Source organism: Rhipicephalus sanguineus, chromosome 1 (genome assembly GCF_013339695.2).
Source record: "Rhipicephalus sanguineus isolate Rsan-2018 chromosome 1, BIME_Rsan_1.4, whole genome shotgun sequence".
Lineage (NCBI taxonomy): Eukaryota > Metazoa > Arthropoda > Arachnida > Ixodida > Ixodidae > Rhipicephalus > Rhipicephalus sanguineus.
Genome location: NC_051176.1, coordinates 165969641 through 165983680, shown reverse-complemented (window position 1 = coordinate 165983680; position 14040 = coordinate 165969641). Strand labels below are relative to the sequence as shown.

Here is a 14040-nt window from a genome sequence, read left to right as displayed (position 1 = left end):
TCCTGGCCCCTTCAGGTTCCATTTAACAAGAGTCTGCTGTATTAATATCCCCATGTTTATGGCCAAGCTGACTTTCGCAATAAATGTGGCTGCTCATTGCCTCTCCATCGCCATATAATTGATGCTAGGGACATCCAAAGCAATGCCCTAGCAAGGACAGGATCTGTGCACTCAATTCTTGCCTATTGCCATGGGCCAGCTGCAAGAAAAATCATGCCCTCCTAATGTAGACATGCTCAATGTCTGAAATTATGGCCCTTCCATCCACACAGCACTGTCATGTGGTTTGTGATAGTGCAAACGCAGCTACTATGTCAGTAGCATATTTTCAGTTTTAGTGGTACATACCTGCTCTTCACCAGCATTTTTTCTTGTCTTGACCTTCCACTATCAGGCGAGAACGTACAGGTGCCCACAAAATAATTCGGAGCGCCGTAGCAGTGGCCGCTCGTCGGTGGAGCGCGCCGGTGAAAAAGTAGTGTCAGGGTCTGCACATGCGCGATATCCCTAGCAAGCTCACCTCGCTCCCCAGTGCATCTAGATAGGTGTTGCCATGCTCCAAAAGAATACAGTTGGGTGCCTTTTGGCGTTCCACAGGGGGGCTGTGCAGATGCGGTCGCTAGAACGCTCTGTGCGCGTGTGTGCACTCGGTGGAGCATACGCGCCCGTGCATGCGTGTTAATCAGCATCGGCGCCTTTGAAAGTGAAATTATTAACTGTTTCATTAGTCACGGGATGTGACCGTCTGGTCTCCCGTCGCCGCCTACACTTGCAGTAGCAAAAATCAGAAAGCGGCATACTACACCTCTACAGTTCAATAAAGAATGTAAAAGTGAATCAAGCACCAAGTAACTAAAAGTAATTCAAGAGTCCCAAGACTACCTTAAAGAAATTAGAGTAATTAACAAGACCAAAATATGGACATCAGATTACAGCTTTATTAAAGTGTGCTAAAGTGTATTACTAATTAAATTAATGCAATTACCTATAATTAAAAGTAATTAAGCATTGTGAACAGTAATTGAGGCTACTCAATACTAAGACTCCGTGATAAGACTGGATGCACCAAATTAGGACTAATTAAGAGTTCACCTAAGTTCATTAATTAATAGGAGGTAAATAAAAGTTAATAACTGAGAGTTAATTAAGGTCACGCTAAAGGATTACGCGCACATTTAGAGATTCTGCTGCCTTTAGCGCAAGCACACTGTAGCCTACAGGCCCCCCGGATGTGTTGTCGCAGCACCAAGAGAGACAAACAGCATGGTTTTTAATGCAAGGCAACGTCTATCTAGATATACTGGGAGCGAGGCTTGTTTGCTAGGGATGCTGCGCTCGCGCAGATCATGGCTGTATTTCTCCGCAGGTGTGCTCCGCCGACGAGTGGTCACCAGTCCGGCGCTCCGAATTATTTTGTGGGCACCTGTACATACCATAGTTTTAAGAGCATGCTCTTCTGCTTCCTTGGCATTCCACTGTACCACTCAAAGAGCAACACAGGACACTTTCTTTCAGTGGCTGACTCTTTTGAAGGAGCCTCTCCATTTGAATCATCCTCTCAATGAACACTGACTCACAATTGCCAAGTCTCCCTTTTCACTAACACTAAAGGAGCAATGATGTGGAGACAAAAAGATTTCCTAACAATTAACAACCGTACGTCACACTGTAGTAATGTAGCAAATTGGGCTTATTGGAATATACTCGTGACAGCCAGTGCAAACAAGACCAGAGACAAGAAAGTACAGTGCCTGTGTACTTTCTTCTGTCTCTTGTCTTGTTTGTACTGGCTGTCATTATGTCCCACTGCCAGCCTTCTTAAAGGGGCCCTCCAACACTTTTTTTGAAGCGCCTACATCGTTGCCGACCGCATCAACGCGTAGTGGCGCTCGCTAAAACTATTGCGGGCGGAAATGATGAAGATGAGCGCTGGCCTATGATTGGATAAATGTAACGTTAGAAGTAATAACGGCATTGCATCACAAAAGGGGTCATTATTGGGTTTAGTTTTTATTTCGCATGCTTTTTTCACTGAACACGAACTAGACAGACGATCTTAGACTTTTCAGCTTTAAAACTGCAGCGCCCGGCAAAGAATGCACCGAACGCCACAGCGCTGGAGGGAAACGCGCTCGGGACGCTCCAGGCGCCGTTGCTTGTAGAAACTGAAGGGAAAAAAATGCAAGAGCGTTGACATGGACGCCGTCGCAACAAGAAACACGACTAAAACTAGAAAAAATGATAGACGCGTTCACGATCTGCCTCGTTTCGCACGCGCAGTTCACTCTTAATGCACCACATTGGTTGTTACTATCGCAACGGCGTCACCAATACGTTGGAAATAATGGGCAACATTGTATGCAAGCTTCCCGTACGTAGGATCTTTCAGTTCATTTCATTGGGGCGCCATCAGACGTCACAGGGTGAGTGAAACGTGGTCAGGTGACCCCGCAAAAATCGAGTTGAGGGTAGGCCTCCATTTTATTGTATTTTGAGTGTTCTAGGCTGAATAACTTCGGAATGCGTGCCCCTACCGCTGCCGTTCTTGCTGCACTACTCTCTTCAGCCTCCAGTCTACGCAACCCTAAAGTAAAAAGTGTAAAACAGTGAGGTCAGGAAAAGTGTTAGAGGGTCCTTTTAAGTCCATACCCAGCGAGCTGCCACCATGAACTTGGCAGCATGCATGCAACGACGACAACACATTGCTTTTCCTAAGTCCCACTAACATCCTAAAACTTGCTTCATAGCTACATACATATTGAGCAAGCCCTGTCCCATCATCACAAGCTTACCAACAACCACAACATATGGCAGCCCTCTTTTATCCAACTGCCACAGAGAGGCATGCATCATAAGATAGCATACGCCAAGTTTACAGCAACTGCAGATACCATCACCATAATCTCCTTTGTGCTCTCCAGGGCATCAGTCATTGCACTTCCATTTGGGATCTTACTGCCACTGAGACCTTGTCTGTTACTGCATTCCCAAGCCTGACAGTTGGAGACGGTCGCATGCATCACTATGCCACATCGATTCCAACTTGGACAGTCTTAAGCGCAAGTTCATCAACCTTTACTGAAATTGAAGTCTTCCAACTGTATGCAGTGTTCATAGCTTTGCTTTGTATTTTTCTTTATAGTCATGTGCCATTCCTTCCCGTTGTTATGCTGTCCAACTCTCTTCATTACAAACAACAGAGGCCACCGACATGCTCACATGGAAGCATTACAAAAGAAGTGCACCAACTTTCGTGACAAGCAGTACACAGACACAACCAAATACAAGGACAGAGACACCCACAGCATCAGCGTCATGGACTACTCTCTCCGTCAGATCACCACGGCAACGATACAGCACACAGACACCACAGCTGTTGAAGAGGCTGCCATAGCCATAGCCATAGTAACGGAACCTCGTAGAGAACACATCACAATAATCAAGGAGTCATATGAAGCGTGTCATAATTGTGGTACTGGTGGAACATCACGAATGGAAATCATTCCACTGTGGCTCATCCACTGTGGCACATGCACGCTTACGAGTGGAAGAAGGGAATGTTTATCTGGTCTGGTTTCGGGCAAGACGTGGACTCCTGGTTCTCTTTCTTGTATTGCCTGTGACATTACTGATGGAGGTGCTGGGTACATGCACCTGTGCTTCCAAGTTTCCGCCATCACTACTACCACCTCAGGAACAGCTACAGCTCCCGCAGCAAAAAGCAGCTGCCGACTACGGGACTACATCTTGAAATCGGTCCCTTGTCATCAAGATCGGAAATAGGCACGTCAGCAACAACTATGAACTAGGCTAGCCAAACCCATGATGCCCATTCTTCTCTCTCGTATGTCTTTCATGCGTCACAGACACCCAGGCCGTTCCACGGAGATATTTTTGAGGATGTTGATGACTGGCTCGACCACTTCGACTGGGTTGCCACCATCAATGAGTGGGATGATGTTCACAAGCTGTGGAGAGTTTACTTCACTTTGGAATGCTCTACGAAAACCTGGTACGAGAATCACGGGGGTTGCTTTGCGACTTCACAAGAATTTAGTCGACAGCTCCGCGATGCATAACACAAGTGCTGAAAGGAGAGAGCTGAACCAGCAATCTCTTCTAGAACCAAGCATCCGAACAAGAGAGTCTTGATGTTCGTCGAGGACATGCTTCATCTTTTCAGGCGCGCAGACCCTGCAATGTCCGAGGAGAAGAAGGTGCGACATTTGATGGGAGGAGTTAAAGAACAGCTTTTCGCCAGACTCGTACGCAATCCACCGACAACTATGGCAGAGTTCATGAGTGAGGACACCACGATGGAGCATACTCTGCAGCAGTGGTTGTCGGAGTACGAACACCACGACATCATGGCTGCTGCATGCTCTATCGGCTCTGAAAGCGAGAAGCAGGCCCTCGCAGACTTCATAAGAGGTATTGTGCTTGACAAACTTCATCAACTACAAGCAGTAGGACCCAAACCACCTGTGATAGTATTCGCAGGTGTCATCAGGAGTTAAATCAGACAGGCGGTGCAACCACTCGCACCACCAAAACGTGAAGTCCTCATCTGAACATATGCATGACAGTATGTACACCAGGACATGATTCTCTTGCTGAGGGCCCATGCCTCGGCTCGAGCACATGCTCACCGAGCCTCATAGAGAGACAACCTTTGATGAGAAGAATTTGGAACTGATCCCAAAACAATTTCATGCCATATTTCATCACTACAGACTGCAGTGCAGGAAATATCCCCCACCACACGACTCCCTGACATGCACTGAAGCAGTCTTGTGTAGGCAGCTATAGGCAAACACTTTTCCATTCTGCACACTAATCTATCTATGTATCTCACACAATACCAGCAACAATGTACACATTACAATGTTTTGGCTAGGGTCTACTAGGACACTTGGGCGTGTCAGCTCATGAGTGCCAACCCTCTGATCCCATACCACACAACAGTGAGAAACCTCACTGTCAAGCGTATACTTCCGGGACCTGCTCAATCTTGTTGCAAGAGCACGCAGGGTGGTCGCTGCGAAAGACCCTGTGATTTCTATTTATTTTAATAGATGTTTTCTTTTTTCTCTCTCTTTACGAACAGACTTGTTAGCCTACTGAACAACCAACAAACATGTCGCTTTCTCAAAAATAATTAACCACATTCACATTCTTTTACTGCCCAAACTGTTCGTGTTAGGAGGGGTCCCTTGAAGTGCATCTGTGATGTTGATGTTACCGTAGCAGTAATGACAAGGTTAAAGAACACCTGACTGCTAGAACATGCTCGGCACATGATCAAGCTAGCTTCCACAATAAATTTGGCAATTCATCACTACACATTATCACTCATTTTCACTTTCATACTCATGTCCACTCACACTCGCTAAATGCTCCCTCACATTCATGTATTCATGTTTACTCACACTTTCACATTTGATCACACTCATAACAGAGTGTTCTGATGCTTTTTCACTGGCCATGAAACTTCAGGCAAATTTGCTTTAGAGACAGAAGCTGCCACTAGAGGTACAACTGTAGAGAAGGAGCTTCTGATTGCAGCTGCTGTCAATGGCTTGCTTTGGCATTTTCCGAGATTTCCATTGCAAAGACTTACTCAGATGGCTTCGTGGTAACCTTAAGGCTGTATTTTACACTCTAATCTGCTCCTTGCTTATAGGAACATACTACTCCTCTTGCTTGGCCGTATGGCCATTCTCGGTTGCGGCAGTTCTCCATTCCTCTCGATTGCAGCAGAGTCATACAGTGGTGCGCCCCTGCGCTACGGTCCAGTCTGCGTATCGCTGATTAGACCAGCCCTTAATTTTACACTTTCCATGCGCTTCAAGGCTACAGCCAATGTGCTTGCGCACATTGGCGCCGCTGCGCACCCACCAGTCTTTCTAATGGGGAGAGGTACCCTGGCCTGGCACTCAATGTTGTGGGCACTCATTTTTCGAGAAGGTGGCCTCCCCTTTCTGCTCTCTTCTTTCACTCCCCTTCCCCCTCCACCAACAAACGCTGTGCCATGCTTCCTTATGAGTTGCAGAAATAAGTGTCTTTCCTCTCTTCAAGTCATGACTACTACTACCAATAGCCTGTTTCTTCGGTATATGCATCTAGTTAGCAGAGTGCAATATGGCCAGGGTGTGTAACCATATGTGAGAGTGAAGTTATTACTTTCTTTCAACCAGAATCTCAAGTTGAATCCAAAGAAAAGAAATTGCCACAAATAAAATTATTTGTGTAGTGTACAAACTCTGGAAAAATAAAAGCATTCTGAGTAGGAGTGTTCCAATAGAAATATTTTTGTACTAAATCAAATAGAACCATTCAGGAGAAGTAAAATATCAGTGTTACATCCAGTCCACTTTATAGAGTCTCATTTATGCTATTATAATTTGAAATTCTACAATAGACCTCTAAAGAACTAGTCCCCCTTTACAACAAGCACAGCATTTGAATAACATAATTGTTTCAAAGAGTCATTTTGTCAAACTCTCTGTTCATAAGCTCCACTAAGTGTTTACTCTTTTACTTAAACAGAAATGAGTACTGTAGACGTCTCTTAATTTGACTCCGTTTAATTCATTCTTTTGGTTGATTTGATTGTTTGTTTAAATCAATTTTTTGGTTACATTGATCTCTACCAAATGTCCCAGTCAGTGTCCATACATTTTTGTGGAACCAAACTCATTATCTTGATCCTGAAACTGAGCTTCACCAGACGATGTGAACTTGGCTCATTATTGTACATGCACACAGCCCCTATGGTGTCTGTGGTGGTTCCACTAGCTGCTGTATCTGCCTTTATGGTGTTTAGGGTGCAGTGTATGCATCAAACATATTGAAAGACAGTAGTACAGCCTGCCCCTGGAAGATTTTATGGGAAAGCGGCTGCCCACAATGAATTATAACAGCATTTACCTGATTGTGATGCATCCCTTTCTTCTCCGAGAAAATTTGTGTGGAAATTTGTCAGTCAGATTCGTTAAAAGGGCATTAGCAACCAGGGGTGTAGCCAGGGGGGGGTTCAACCCCCCCCCCCCCCCAGATTTTTCAGTTTTGCTTGCGTAGATATACACGCGCACATACAAACGCACGCACGAACATACATAAAGTATGGTTGAACCCCCCCGAAAAAAATTTCTGGCTACGCCCCTGTTAGCAACAACCTACTCAATGCCAGCCTGGTCAGCATTGTTGATATTTCCATCATAAGATGGCGAACATGGATTATTCATATATCATAACGATATTCATCATGACAACCATGACAGGCCTCTTTCAGTCGATTATGAGTGCACTTTCAAAGGACCAGTTGTATACTCATACACCTTATTTTACCGTAAGAAATCTGCAGATCCCACACCTTGTGGGAATCGGTTTCATGCAAAGCAGTCAGCAAGTAGTTCTATGCTGCAGTTTTTTGCTTTGAGTCAAGTGTTACGAGGTGGATTGACGTGTTTTTGTAAGCATAGTAGTTGTGTGCACATCGTGGGCTTACCAGGCACGCTGAAAACACTAACGTTTAAATGGTAACTTATGGTCTGAAGTAGTATCAGCACTCACGTTAGAGCACAGACATCTGTGTTATCGAAACGAGCGCATGCTACGGTGCGATGATGTGAATATCATACGTTGCAGAAGAGTTGCCTTTGCTGGCTTTCGTCAAGTATCATGAATGTCATATGTAACTTTCGTTAGCGTATTTCTCCAGGGTCGAGCAACGCTTGAATATAGCTTGCTGAATCACAGGAATACAAATGTAATGTTTATTAGACAGCTATAAAAGTGGAGCCAACACTGGAACCGCAATTGATGTTAACTTGACATGACGCCTGCATCGTAGGCAGATTGGCAGATCTGGAGGAGCTCCGGCGCTCACTCCATGGAGCAGGTCCGCGAAAAGCTTCGGATTCGACCGGAATTCGCAAGCTCCCCGCGCGTGCGCAGAGCGTGGCGCACCGCGTGCGCGATGAAATGCGCTGTCCGACCGCGCCTGTTCTCTCCGCTCGTGCCCTTGAAGGCGAAAACTGCGTGAACCGCGAGGAATGCTGGGCGCTTGCGAAGCACATGTGCGCTAGCGCCCCCTACCGTTTGCTCTGGCGAGGGCACTTGTGTTCCATTGGCAGATTTCCTTCGGTTGCTCTCCGTCGGAGTGGAGTGCTCCGGCGTAGAGTTCGTCGGGCACTCCGAATACGCCAATAGAATTCACCATAAGTTTATGGTGACGGAGTGGGGGGGTTGGGGGGGAGACGTCTAATCCCCCTGTATATATATATATATATATAGTGTGAGGTAATCTCATGAAAAATAACTAGCGGGTCGCCGAACTCGAGCTGTTCCTAACCATTATGGGGCTTCACATCGCCGTGGCATATGAATCCTTGCGCACGATCATGAGCGATCTCATTGGTGTTCGGTTGGCCCAGTATTACGTCCGGGCCCAAGTGAGTCGGTAACCGGACAGTGTGGTGAATTACGTTTTGCAAGGGCCCGCCGTTAAGGACCCTCGCGGCCTCTTTTGAGACTAGACCCGACTGAAGGCTCTGAAGGCAGCTCGTGAGTCAATGTAAACGGTGGTGCGTTTAGGATCTGTGCCATAGCCACAGCTACCTGTTCAGCTACGTCTGCCATTGAGGTGCGAAGTAAGGCTGACGAGAGAATGTCTCCTTTGTGGTCCACTATAGGGACCCGAAATGTGCTAGCATTTTCGTGACGGGCTGCATCTACGTAGGCTTCTGTACCCACTGGATTCTTTAGGAGTGCTTTAATTGCTCCTCGCGAGCCTTTCACCCTAATTGAATTGTGGATGCACGTTTCTTGGCAATGGGTCTACAATGAAGAATTCCCTGACTTGATTGTCTGGTTGAATAGTCTCGCCTTTGTTAATGCCGGGTTGCAGGTCTGCGGCGCTTAGCAGGTCCCTTCCTGCTTTGGTTCCAGATAATCTGATATTTTACGCTATCCTTTGTGCTTCTGCTAGCTCATCCGTGCTATTATGAACCCCTAACTTCATAAGCGCTTCCGTGCTGGTTGTTATTGGGATACCAAGCACTTTCTTGGTACTTTTGCGCATGAGTGTATCTATCTTATTCTTTTCTGATCGACTAGCAATTTTGTTGCTCTTCAGCTGCTTTGGCTAACAGATAAAATAAAGTTCAATAAAACCGACTGGTGGGCTAGTTGGTACTTCATATCTCGTTTTAGCGCAAGGAAACACGAGGGCGAAAAGGAAGACACGAGGACGCAGCGCTACTAACAACTGAGGTTTATTGCACACGGTAACAGTGTAAATACCAATGTACAAGAAAGAGAGAAAGGGTGTCAAAATCACCCTCGCACCACATATCGCTAAACTGATTGCAAGAAATTCAGATCAGATGACCAGGGAAATTGTTGAGGCGTTTGAAATTAACAAAAGCAAAGGTTGTGTGAGCCGCCATCTCTTTCGTTGTCTCAAAAAGAGATAGTGTTCTTGTCGCGGTATCGGTGGCGCTGTTGCCGTAAAGCGATATGTAGTGCGATGGTGACTTTGACACCCTTTCCCTCTTTCTTGTACATTGGCATTTGTGCTGTCACCATGTACAATAAACCTCAGTTGTTAGTAGCGCTGTGTCCTCGTGTTTTCTTGCGCTGAAACGAAGACGAAAACAGTTTTGGAGATGGTCATACAGACCAGGGCCCGTATTCTCAAACGATCGCAAAAGGCGATAGTATCGCGTTTGGTGACGTAGAATTTGATGCGTTCAGTAAGTAAAAAAAAAAAAACACTTGCCTGTGACGTCATTGTTGCAACTGGCCGTTGGTAGTACGAATGTCTCACAACACAGGAGTGAGCGCACCGTACGAGCGCAGAGCAACCCGAGTGCGGCGTTTTCGAGCGTGTGCTGCCGGTGCTGCTGCTTCCACGCAGTGGCCAGGCTTTACCGGCTTTGCTGTGGCTACTTGAAGTATAAGACGTGTTGAAAGTGCTTTCAACGTTTTTTTGTTCGATTATTTAATGCACAGTATAATATTTAAAGAATGCAACTTTGCGTGAAACGTATTTTCGTTGAGAGTTTAACACGGCGTACTCGGAGAGTTCAGCTGTAGCTGTAGGGCCGCCGCAGCGACATCGTCTCAAGATCTCAACATGTTGCCTGGCTCGCGATAAGCCACGCGAGCAACGCACGGTTCATGTTCCTGGGACGTTCAAACTAGACTCTAGTTCAAACCACGAAAAAACACGCGCTGGCAAAGAACGAGTGCTGATAACACCGCAAGGTAATGCTCGATGAAAGCTTCAGCGTAAAAAATGCTGCGTACACCTCCCGAGGATTGAATACTAGAAGCTACCGCCTACGTCACTGAAATGCTAGACTTCACCACGAACCGACGGTTAACGGTGCCTTCGTTTATTGCAAATATGTCGAGAGCACCGTCGAGCACCATGACGCAAAATTGACGTCGGCGGAATTACCAGATGGCGCCCTAACTTTACCGGTTTGCTCAATAGCCAATCAGCGCGCACCAAAGGCGATACTTTTGCAATTGTCGCCTTTTGAGAATACGGGCCCAGGTGGGCCATGGCCTTCCCAATGAATTATTAAGGCGAAAGCCTTAGATGCCTCATCAAACGCGAAAATTGACCGTCGGCGTCCCGCGTCGGCGGCGTCAACACGAGTGATGCAAAAACATTATCACATAATGACGTCATCATATAACGTCAGCATGACATCACTATGGCGTCACACACTGACGTCATCACATGACATCGTCGCTTCGCCTAAAGCGGGCCTATCGCGGAGGCAGTGCAGAAAGCTTGCAAAACCACGTTAGGTGCAAAAAGCTTTCGGAGGGGGGCCGGGTAGGACCAGTACATCGACTGAGACGAAAAAGATGGCTTTCGCCTTCGAGTCGACCTAGGCGGATGCATAAGGGACCCTGTGAGTTTTTTCCTGCATAAATGAATGCCTAAATCAAATTATCCGTGATATCGAAGCATTTTCGAACATGGCAACGCTTTAACGTCAATGCATAGGAAAATCTACGGTCAAATCGGACAACAGTAGCCAGAACACTTCATACATCGATCATTGGGCGGCGCGGAACGCCCCAAGAAGCTGTCTTTCCCTCACGAGCGGTTGGCTTTTCCTCGCGGAAGGGGACTTTCCCGCATGCATTTGGGAGAGTGAGTGCTGTGATGAGGAGTGTGGCGACCAATCGAATAGAAACTACCGCTTGCCATCAATCACGTGCCTTCTCCCAGGATTCCTCGTCGTTGCGCCCGTCGGCCCGTCGCGCGCATCTCCGCGATTCTCCACTCCCAATGTTTACGCGATGACTGCCGATAAACGGAAGAACCTGCTGTTTTCCCCACATCATGGCGACGCTCAACTCAGTTGAATGTGGAGAAAAAAAGTCTGATGACGCCGCTGCATACAGCAGTCCAAGATACATGCTGAATTTTATTTATTTATTATTTATTTATTTATTTATTTATTTATTTATTTATTTATTTATTAAGAGCACACAGAACGCTGATTGCGCGCCCAACCAATCACAGTGAGCATTCATCATATCCGCTTTAAAAACAAAAAAAAATCCACTCGCATGCTGTTGCATTCCGTGAAAAAGTGCACCCTTCTAGAGTGAAGTGCTCAATACGCTGATTTTTACACTATCATGGCTGTTCAGGCATTGCCAATCCATGCTGTGCTAACAGCAAATAAATTAAAAAACCCAGACCACATTGTATGGCTTCTTTAAGGCAGTGCAAAATTTATATATCAGTGCAAGCGAAAATTCACTGTTTAATATCTTCTCCTTATAACTTAGGTTTAATAAATTAGTTTAACTTTCTACTAACACCTTTTTTTTTTTTGTCTTGCTGCATTGCAGGTGTGTCAAGAAAAGCCAGCTTCATTACCCCAGTTCCTGGAGGCGTTGGTCCAGTAACTGTTGCGATGTTGATGAGGAATACCTTCCTGGCTTACTCTAGAGCAATAAACTATTAGTTGACCTAAAGCGTATGTTGTCATTCTGGAGCATAAATGAAACCGAGTCAGTTGCCGTAAAGCATTATGCTGAACATTTATTTAAGCTTTTGACTTTTAAGCTTGTACAATTTACATGGAGGAGAGGGAAGAACACAAACGAAGTAACTGCGTTGGTTTAAAATGGCTGCTTAGTAACTTCTTGGAACACGATCCTTTTCAATTTCATGGTTAGTAGTCACAGTATTAAGGAAGCTGTTGTGGCCTGATCGCTTCTAACCTGTCATCGTTGGGACCTTGTAATAGCTTCCAATAACTTAGAGTGCATAGAAAGGCAGCGCGCGGAAGGGTACGAGAGACTGTTAACGCCTCCCTTGTCAGTGTCCATTCAGTAAGGTAAAAAGTTGGGCGAGTCGTCCCGTGTACTTCTTTTCGTTGTGTGCCGTCTTCTCGCGCCCCTCCGTCATCATGATCAGTGTCCATTGGTCGCTGGCGAGGCTCCTGACTGGCATACTCCTTGTGCTCTTTCACGACGACTCACTTCCTCACCAGAACAGTGATTGGCCTCCCTGGTGCTGTAACTGGCCAATGCCTCCCAAATGAACCTCTCAACTACGCCTTGGCCCTCAGAATCGAGCAGCTGCCGAACACCTGACCACGGCGGTGGTCGAACATGTAAAGCAGCGGAGGATACTAAATCTCTGGGAGAAAGCTGCTGAATACACCAAACCTCTTTATTTAGCATTCATAGTCTATAACGAAAAGGCATTCGACTGGGAAGAAAAGTCGTAAAGTCACTAAATCAACAAAGGGTATACCTAAATCTTATCAATGCCTTAGCCAGCATCTACAAGGAATCCTTAGCTGCCTTACTTCTCCACAGAATAAACGATAAAATTACGATAAAAAAGAAAGAGTCAGACAAGGATATACAACATCCCAAATGTTGTTCACTGCGCGTCTAGAGAAAGTATTTAAACAGCTACACTGGAAAAAAATGGGAATAAAGGTTAACGGAGAATGGCTCAACAACCTACGATTTGCAGATGACATAGTACTCTTCAGTAACGATAGGAACAAATTACAAAAAAATGATTGCGGAATTAAACTGAGAAAGCATTAAAGGGCCCCTAAACCACTCAGAGGTCGAAACTTAGTTGCGGTGTTACAGCTGTGCACAAGTCTACAACGAACACGTAACCGTGGGAATTTTTCGAAACGGTGCCGTAATAGCGGAGTTACACGCGTTTGATGACACAAAAGAGGCCCTCGCTCGTTTCGCTCTTTCCTTCGCTATGCTCCGTTCGTCGGTTCGTCTCTCCTCCTGGCTTAGTGCTCCTCCTCGCCGTGCGAGGAGAGAAGAGTGGCGAGCGCATGTACCTGCGAGAAGACAAAAAAAAAAAAAACTTGAAGGACGTTTGAGCTTCGCCTTCAAGAGTAGAACGCGATAGCGTAATCAGGCCCCGTGCGCATCGCCTTCTCAATTGCTAGCCTGGTTTCGGTTCTCGGCGCATGCCTCAACCATGCCGTCAGGAAACGAACGACTGTGCAGGTAACATTGGCCATTTCAAACTATCCTAGAATGCCTACTGCAAGTACATTTGTTAAGTGCCCACTACGCCATAACTATTCCTTTTCCGAATCAGCGAAGGGCATGGGCGTCCGCAAGGGGGGGCAAGGGGGGGCATCTGCCCCCCCCCCCTGGAATTCGGGATATATATATATATATATATATTATATATATATATATATATATATATATGAAAGAGAGGGGGGTACTTTTAGCCTTGTATCGTGGCCAAAGTTTTCCCAAAGCTAGAGCGGGTCGTATGTATCTCTTCTCGTGTGTGTACGGCCCGGCGCCGCGGGCTAACTGCGGTACCATCTGAACTTGGACCATCTGTGTGATGTGTAGAAGCGACAATTCTCTTTTCCCCTTTTCCTTGGTCGCTTGCTCAGGCCGCCTTTTTATCTACCCTACGAAGATAAGACAGGGATAAACCGCTCGCCTCGCCCGCCTCCGGCGGCTCTCTGTCTTTCCTACCGCTGTTCTTTC

The 14040-nt window shown here is 46.2% G+C and overlaps 1 protein-coding gene across 2 annotated transcripts in view; it reads left to right on the top strand.

The window, feature by feature from the left end:
- The window catches only part of LOC119401677 (bifunctional methylenetetrahydrofolate dehydrogenase/cyclohydrolase, mitochondrial), a 39979-nt gene extending 27964 nt beyond the window's left edge, over positions 1-12015 (top strand). For both annotated transcript variants that reach the window (XM_049417548.1, XM_037668604.2), the window contains one exon: positions 11890-12015. In XM_049417548.1, the coding sequence (XP_049273505.1) occupies positions 11890-12005 (116 nt within the window). In that variant the 3' untranslated portion in view covers positions 12006-12015. The remainder of the gene's footprint in view (positions 1-11889) is intronic.
- Positions 12016-14040: the final 2025 nt, after the last annotated feature.